Raw genomic sequence first — 9,073 nt, forward strand, 5'->3', positions numbered from 1 at the left:
CAAAACCCCCTGATTGTCCATAAAAGATGGATTATAACTGCATTTTATCTCTTTAGAAAAATATGTGTGGAATAGACAAAAACAAATGTATTTAAAAAAAAATATTAAATAAGGTACTAAATTCATACTATACTTAAAAATTAAACTCATAAATGAATTGCAAATATTTGTTTTAGTTTAAGGGTCATTTTAAATGATGTTTTACGCACGGGATAATTGTTTCAATTTGGGTCCCGAAAATAAGATTACACAATCAGAGGCCTTTTTTCCAACATCTCCAAGTTGTCTATATCATATTTATAAGTAAATATTTATAACGTGTATTCATTCAGTCATTTATTGGAAAATAATTTGCCAAAGTTTTCCCTGAAGAGAAACAATTCCAGAAACACATCATGGACAATCAAAACTAGGATCAAACAAATAAAAAAAACTTAAATAAGGTCGCCAATATGTCAGCAATATAAAACTTCCTAAAGAAATATGCTGATTTTGTTTCGTTAAGAAATCAAGTTAATTAATTCACTCTATCTGGAAAAAGTTGAAGCACCTTGAGACACGTGTCCTTTTGAAAATATTTTTTTTTATTTCGATAGACAACAACGATATACACATACAATCAAAGCGCTATAAAAGCCAACATTTAAGAAAAATAACTTGTCCTTAAAAAAGATTGCATCTAAGGTAAGAGCTTTACGTTTTTTTTCTTTCTTTTTTTTTTTAACAAGAGCTGTGGAGATTGAAAAGATTAAAACCCGACCCACGACAATTATTATCACAACTCATGAATTTGACCCAAAAAAGAAAAGAAAAAAACAAAAAAAACATTTTGGCTATACGACATGTAAACTGCCAGAACGATTCACAGAAGAAATCACACAACAAACACAACAATAAGTTACATAAAATAATTAGAATAAATAAATAAATAAACATATGATGAAAAATATTGCAACAATCTTCAATAATAATAATAATAATAATAATAAAATATGTGCCAGCATTCAAAATTAAAAACAGTCTATGTTGACTTTTTTTTTTAAGGCAGTTATACAGCGGGATTTGGATGTGTATATGTCGGACTATAGGCTTATCTGTATACTAAAGGCATTTGTGGCTCTACTAAACAAGGGAATGCTTCAGTCACTCTCTTTTTCCCCACACAGTTTGTAAGTTTCACAAACAAGCGTAAAGCTGCAGTGATGGAGCAATCACTTTTGTGAATCCAAAAAGGCTTTTCAATGGGGAAAAAGGGGTTTCTGAGAATTTTAAGACATTTCTTAGGTCTAGAAGCTATATCATTGAACACATGTGCTGTCCTAGAAAAATACCCTTTTAACAGTCAAACTAACGCTTTGTATTCCTTTTTTTTTTCCTTGATAAACTAATTTGAGAAGGAAAAATCTCAAAATATTCAAATATAGAGAGAAGCATTCAAACAATCACTGATTGGCATGGAAAAGACACCACTTAAAACATCAAACTGCCTTTTCATTGGAACTAAAGTTATGGCAGTGAGCATCACAATATTTTTTTTTTTAACCCCCAAAGCCACTTTTTTTTATCCTTTTTTTTCCCTCCCTCTCCATCCATCAAAAGGCACGAGTTTAGTGGTTGTTTTTCTTTTAGCAGGCTGGTCGCACCGGCATTTGGAGCAGGATCACCTGCCTGTTCTCCGAGGGGTGGCACTTGTTTATGTGCCTGGTGAGTCCCGGAGAGCTGTAGAGAGTGGCGGGGCAGTATTTGCACGGGTAGATCTGGGAGGAGTGCATGAGGCGCAGGTGTCTCTCCTGTCCGGACCTGCTGCTGAAACTCTCCCCGCACACCGGGCACAGCAGGCAGTCCGCCGGGCTCAGGTTGAGAGGGCTTTGGTTTGAGGCTTCCTCTGAGGATGATGATGAGGAGGATGCTGAGGATGCAGAGGAGGAGGATGATAGGACCGGAGGCTGCTCTGCCTGGGGTTGAAACTCCTCCAGCACTTTCTTTTGCAAGGCCTGGTGTGCCATGATGTGTTTTCTTAGGTATGCCTGTCTCTTAAACCTCTTCCCGCAGTACTGGCAGTCATATGTGCCATCTTCAGAGCCGGACTCGGACACACCTGGACTCGGGGTGTCTCTATCACTCATGTCTTTGGCTTCATCGGAGACTGATTTGACACCTATCTGTGGCACTTTGGCCGTTTCTGGTTTGATGCCCTGCTGCTGCGCGTTGCCTGGCACCGCAGATGCGCCTCCGGTGGTGGTGGTTCGTGGTTTGTGCCAGCGCCGGTGAGAGGCAAGGTTTGCCGGGCAGCTGAACATCTTGTCGCACTCTGGGCACCGGTACTCGACCCGGACGATGCGGGAGCACTTGTGCTGAGCTAGAGAGAATGGATCCGCGTACGCCTCCTTGCACAGCTGGCACACAAACTCCCCCAGAGGCTTGTTGTTGTCTCCTCCTGCTCCGGACGGCGCCCTGGGCTTCATATCCACCGGGCCCTCTTTGATTTTGAGACCGAGCACTGGAGAAGTCGTCATTTCGTCTTCAAAGTTGAGTTTTCGGATGGCTTTGGGTTTCTTGGAGGCGGGTTTAGCTTTGTCAGATGCGGGTCTTTTGGTACCGCCGCCGACCCGGTTGCTAGGCGCCGGGAGGCTGCTGATGCTGTTGCTAGTGGTGATGGTGCTGATGGTGCCGCTGCGGCTGCTGTTGCTGGTGCCGATTTTCAGGTCGACCGGCGCGTACAGGAGCTGGTCCAGGCCGGAGAGAGAGGCGGGTGTCGGGAATGACTCGGCAGAAATAGGCGAGCCCAGATTGAAACTTCGCTCGAAATATCCCCCTCTGTCGTGCTCCCTGCTGATGGGCCGGGTGGGGCTGTAGAGAGCTTGACACACCGACTCTGGGTTGCCGAACTGCACCGGCTTCTTCTCCATCCTTGGCACCGGCGCGGCAGCTGCTGCTGATGCGCAATCCGGCGACGCTGCTGCTGCACCGCGGGCTGGACTGGACATCGGCTGGGATGGGTACACATAACTCGGCAAGGCAGCTGGGGTGGGTATCTCCTGGAAGTGGTGGAGGTCATCTTCATCTGACCGAGTCCTGTAGGAAACATGTGCGGATTTCTTGTTTCTTTTTACCAGGAATCCTTTGGGCATCTTGGCGAGTATAACAGCGGAAAAGGCACTTCTGGGAGGTCGGTGAAGAAGTCTCGAGTATCCAGGTTTGTTAAAAAATATGGCAACACTTAGAAGCTACTTTATCTCCTCCCTAGTATATATCGATTCTTCTTCTGTTGCTGAAATGTTTTCGTCTCCAAGGCATAGCTCCACTCTTTTTATGCCGGAATGATGCTATTGTTCTGCCCTCCTCCCCCCCCTGTTGCAGCATCCTCGACCAATCGGATGAAACCAAAGATCCCAGTGGATTTGATTGTGGGAGGTGCTCTGAGGTTTGGGTTTGGTGGATTTCGTTGGAGGATGTGCAAGATAGCTTAGCAGATGTACTGGCTGGTTTATTACATTAATGTGGCCCCTCCCAGACCAGAGGCACACGCCGGGATCCTCCTCCTTTTTACGGTCTGATGGGCCCCTATACAAATGCACACGTGCCACGGCTTTGTGGCTCTCCTCTCTGGGGGGGGGGGGGGGGGGGGCACGAGCTGCCAAAAAGGAAATGTCCGTCACTGCCACAATCATCACAATTTAGAATTAAGACGAGGGATGAGACAAGCTTGGTTAAATAAAAAAAAAAAAAGCTGTGTTTCTTTTTCTGTTGTGATGTTTGTTCAATTCACCAAACTGTAAAAAACTGATTCTTTCAATTCAGGTTGTGTTTTTACCCCCACACGGTTTTACAGTTGTTTAAATACCAAACCAAAAAGCTGTGTTTCTTTTCCATGTCTGTTGTGATGTTTGTTCAAAGAGGCAAATTCACCAAACTGTAAAATCTCTCAATGCAGGTTGTTTTTCAGAGAGAGAGACAGAGGGTGTTCCTAAATTCGTCCAGCTTTCTGCAAATAGTCACTTTCAAAAGATGCCTATAAGCTGCTGTATAGGCCTGATGGCTTAAAGTTGCAGTAGGCAGTATATTTTTGGCATTATTAGGTAAAAAAATCCATAATAACCTTTCAGCATATTGTAATTCAAGTGTTCTGATAAAAGAAAACTAGACTTCTGCACCTCCTCATGGCTCTGTTTTCAGGCTTTAAAAATTCTAGCCAATGATGAAAGACTTTGGCCAATTACAGGCCATTTCAGAGAGAGAGAGCGTTCCTATTGGCTGTTCATTCAACGGAGGCAGCTGTCAATCACTTGTGAACTCCGATCAAACGGTCAAACTAGGCTGATCAAATATGAATCAATATTCTGTTACTTTAATGCCTATTTCTCTCCTGAAATGTTTTCAGAAACATCTTGTAGTGTACTGTTTAGCTGTAAAAATGAGAAAGTTTGCTCCGGCTGGTGGGCGGTGCTTGGTATTTCCTCAACTGATCTCAACATGGCTGCAGGGTCACACACTTTCTCATTTTACATCTAAACTCACTACATTTAGAATTTGAGACAAGCTTGGTTAAATACAAAACCAAAAAGCTGTGTTTCTTTTCAATGTCTGTTGTGATGTTTGTTCAAAGAGGAAAATTCACCAAACTGTGAAATCTCTCAATTCAGATTTTTTTTTTTTACCTCCACACGGTTTAGTTTATTTTCTCTATACCCATTCTCTTCTTTTACGCACGACCTTTGCGCGCATTACGCACACCTCCCCAACAACATTTTATAGACCTTTATTTTATTATGTCTTAAATAAACACTATGGAGAGGGAGTGCTTCTTTATTTTAGGGGCACGTGTCTGTCTCGGTAGTTTAACTCGACATATAAATCAGGACATCTCGCTGCATACATAAGTAATAAGAAAGGCCCTCTTGGCCTTTGTGCACAATAGCCACGTCTGCCCGCGTGCTTGGATATCCCTGTCTTTTTTTTCTTTCGTTTGAAAGGCAAATTGACCTCTTAACTGTGAAACGCGACTCACGGGCCAATCTGGCCCACAGCTAGACGCGTGCTGGGCGGAATCAGAGCTCCATCCAGACAAAAGAAGGCCGAAGCTGGTGGTGCAAAAATGCTGCTGCACAGATATTCAAAACTAGAATGAAGCTGCTTGCAATGGATATACAGAGTGGGACTGGTGTTTGTGCAAAATATGGGAAGTTCTCAAGGTGGTAATTGTTGATTAGTTGGCTCATTTTGCGCAAAGAAGCTTATACTCGATACGATACAACTTTATTGTCACTGAAATTCATTTTGCATCCATAGGCAGCTCAGTTTGAGAAAAAAGTACATATACAATAGACATACTGTTACCATAAACAGACAGTCAAGTAAGACCCATCAGACAAAAAACAAAACACATCACAAATTATTCATACATAACCCATTACAAAATACCATCTGTCCTCTTGATTTACATGTTCTTTAGCAGCACATTAATTATTATTATTTAGCAACAAGATGGACTGATGGACAAAAGCGTTCTTTAGCCTGATGCAGGTTAAATGTCGGGACTCTGAATTGCCTCCTTATAAACTTTCAAGATTAAAGTTTGCATTGAATCCAATAGTTAAAGAAGTAAAGGATGATTCTTTAGCTGTAATCATTTCTTAAAACAAATAAAACTAATTCTAAAGCCTCCGCCTGTCTGCCTATAACAAAGACAACTTTTTTTCTGACACATAACATGCGGCCTATTTTCTTCTTTTCTCCCCTATGGTTTTTCTGTGCATATCTCACATATTGTGTATTTGTCTTTTCTTTTTTTTTCTCTCTCGTTATAATGGCTAAATGTAGGCTGTGCAGTGCGCCACTTGGCAGAGAGCGCATTCTTTTTTCCTTTCAGTCGGGGCAGACCCAGGGAGGAATTAATCTCCATCGTCGTACATTGTTCCCCTCATTTGCATAAAGCTGCAGTATGACCAAGTCAAATAATTACACAATCGGAGCTGAGCCGCAGGCCTGCGCCTTTTCCTTTCAATGGGCTTCTCTGTGTGTGTGTGTGTGTGTGTGTGTGTGTGTGTGTGTGTGTGTGTGTGTGTGTGTGTGTGTGTGCCGGTGTCTTCTCACCTGCCTGAAAGCACACCGTTAGTTTGGTTACATGTGGTTTTACATGACACATTTGGCTAAAACTATAGAAAAAATAAATCGTTCTAAAAACAGAGATAAAACTAGAGAGAAACTTTTTTTTTTAAGTTTGAACATATTTTAGAATTATTCATAAAAAAAATCCTATTTTTCTGTAGAGTTTTAAAGTGTAGTCTTTTTTTAAAAAGAAAAAAAATGTTTTATTTTCCTTGCCTTTACTAATTTATATATTTCCTCTAAAATCTAAATATCATCCAAACTTTTTTCTTCAGTGTTTGCCTTCCTGTGCTCTGGTACTTGTTGTTCTTTCAGTCTGCACACATCTATTAGTCGTGGTTTGTTTGGGACTACAAGCTTTGATGGCATTTTAACGAGTTCCTCTTTTTTCCCCCGTGATAATTTCTGTGGGGGCGCGTGGGCCGGTGCGTGCTCTCCGGCTATAGCGACGCATGCGCGTGTTTGATCAGTGGCGCGTGCTGCCCTGGCGGACGGGAAGCATAGGCGCCTCATTAGCATACAGCTGCTGCACGCGCTTTAATGCAGGCTCAACTCCATCCTCCCTAAACCTTATGGCATGCTGGAGGCTTTTAAATGTTCTTCTCTATTTCCTCTTGTCTGTGTGTGTGTGTGTAGGCCATGCTGTCAATCTAACTGCTTATATTATATGATACAAGTTGAAAATATAAATGTTTTAAATGCTTTTTTGTGATGTAAATAAATTATGTTTCTCTACAGCAGTGCTAAATTCGTCCAGTTTTCTGCAAATAGTCACTTTAAAAAGATGCCTATAAGCAGCTGTAGGCCTGATGGTTTAAAGCTTCAGTAGGCAGTATATTTTTGGCATCATTGGGCAAAAAATTCCATAATAACCTTTCAGTATATTGTAATTCAAATGTTCTGATAAAAACTAGATTTCTGCACCTCCTCATGGCTCTGTTTTCAGACTTTAAAAATGTAAGCCCGTGACGGGAGACTTTGGCCAATCACAGGTCATTTCAGAGAGAGAGAGCGTTCCTATTGGCTGTGCTCCGGCTGGTGGGTGGTGCTTGGTATTTCCTCAACTGATCTCAACATGGCTGCAGCGTCACAAACTTTCTCCTTTACAGCTAAACAGTACACTACAAGATGTTCCTGAAAACATTTGAGGTGAGAAATAGGCGTTACAGTAACAGAATATTGATTCATATTTGATCAGGGCTGCCTAGTTTGACCGTTTGGTCTGAGTTTGTGAGTGACTGTCAGCTGCTCAGAGACTGCAAGGCTCCAGCTCGGCTGTGGCTGGTTGTTTTCCTCCGGTCTTTGAAATCTTGCAGATGCCATTAAGTGCACCGGAGGACACAGGGGCACATGATTTTTTTTTCAGATTACTTTTCTCATGCACTACTGTCAGGATATAGTGACCGTTTTTTAAATCATATTTGCTCTATTTCTACTCACTGCTGCTTCAACTGTATAACCAGAAGTTTGAGTTGAAGACTGATCATGTCCGGCCTCAGAGCTGCAGTCCTTAGCTACTTCATTGCACCACCTACAGGATGAAGAATTAATGCCGAGAGCAGACACAGAAAAGTTAACCCTCATTGCACTCAGATCTCTTTCTCGCCATGCTGTTTCTGTCAAACATTAACCGAGTTACCCAGGGAGCTGTAGAGCAGTTTGGTTATTTCACAAACATTAGATTACCTTTATTCTCGCCATACATGTACAGAAACCCCCTGGTATTTCCCAGATGAATGATTGGCTCCACGTGCTTCGCCAACCTCAAGCCAATTTGAAAGTGCAATAGGACATGACTGTAATTGGTGCTCACTACATGGCCACCTCCAATGCATTGTCAATCAATTATTGTAATGGATTAGCTGAGGTCCTATTCTGGCTGGTTGTAATCTGATAGAGGGCTCTTTCAGCACCATGGAGAGAGCCAGCGAGGGACCCAGATTTAATCAGGCCGGCTGTGGACACAGCGCAGCCTCGGCTTGAGCCTTTGTCCCCGAAGCTGAGAGCAGGCAGGAACCAGCGAGAGAACAATGACACAGTAGAACAAAAGTGCCAGAGTTTAATGAAGTGATTGGTTTTTAACTCTATATGGGCTTGTCCAAAACACATTAAACTATTTCTACAGAGAGATGATGGCTCAGTAGACTCTGTTCTATCCTATCTGTTCTTTTTAGTTGCGGTTTTGTTTATTAATCCACCTGTTTGTTAGTATCTGCAGATTGATTCACACTTTTTTTTTTCATTGTGGGTTAAAGTAGGTAGAATTAAAGAAAATGTGATTTAAAAAAGTTATTTTTATAAAACGGTTGATTGCAGTTCGCGAATGATTGACAGCTGCCTCCGTTGAATGAACAGTCAATAAGAACGCCCTCTCTCTCTCTGAAATGATCTGTGATTGGCCAAAGTCTCCCATCACAGGCTAGATTTTATAAAAGCCTGAAACAGAGCCATGAGGAGGTGCAGAAGTCTAGTTTTCTCTCAGAACATTTGAAATACAATATGCTGAAAGGTTATTACGGAATTTGTTCCCAATGATGCCAAAAATATTCTGCCTACTGCCACTTTAACTATATATATTTGTTGTTTGTTTCTACTGTTTTTATGGAACAACTCACTGCTTGGCCCTTCCTGTCATTTCCAAAGAGAATACAAGTTTATGGAACTTGAATCACAGAGTCAGGAGGTGTTCTGCTTTATCTTGTGTTTTCAGAGGAAAAACAAAGACTCTGAGTTCTCTGCCATGTATTCGGTATTTGTTCGACCAAAGTTAACTATGTGCCGCCGTTTGGGTCACACATTCTTGATTCCCAATGACTCATGGAAGACCTGGAAAACCATTTGTAGGCAGTCTCAGGGGGAGTCAACATGTCACTGTAATGTCACTTGTAAAGAGCAACAATAGTAAAAAAAAAAAGGTTTGCCTCTAAAAAAGAAGTCAGACTGTAGCATCCAGAGGATCAATGGG

General features: G+C 41.9%; 1 protein-coding gene across 1 annotated transcript; it reads right to left on the reverse strand.

Annotated features, from left to right (window-relative positions):
- Positions 1–566: 566 nt before the first annotated feature.
- Positions 567–3,350, reverse strand: insm1b (insulinoma-associated 1b). The gene has a single exon (XM_074661060.1). It carries the CDS (start codon positions 3,129–3,131, stop codon positions 1,626–1,628), a length of 1,506 nt encoding a protein of 501 aa, XP_074517161.1. The 5' UTR covers positions 3,132–3,350; the 3' UTR covers positions 567–1,625.
- Between the last annotated feature and the right edge of the window lie 5,723 nt (positions 3,351–9,073).

Source organism: Sebastes fasciatus, chromosome 15 (genome assembly GCF_043250625.1).
Source record: "Sebastes fasciatus isolate fSebFas1 chromosome 15, fSebFas1.pri, whole genome shotgun sequence".
NCBI lineage: Eukaryota > Metazoa > Chordata > Actinopteri > Perciformes > Sebastidae > Sebastes > Sebastes fasciatus.

What these genes read in the sequence shown, in the direction of transcription:
- insm1b (XM_074661060.1), bottom strand. Translation starts at nt 3,131, where the DNA reads ATGCCCAAAGGATTCCTGGTAAAAAGAAACAAGAAATCCGCACATGTT.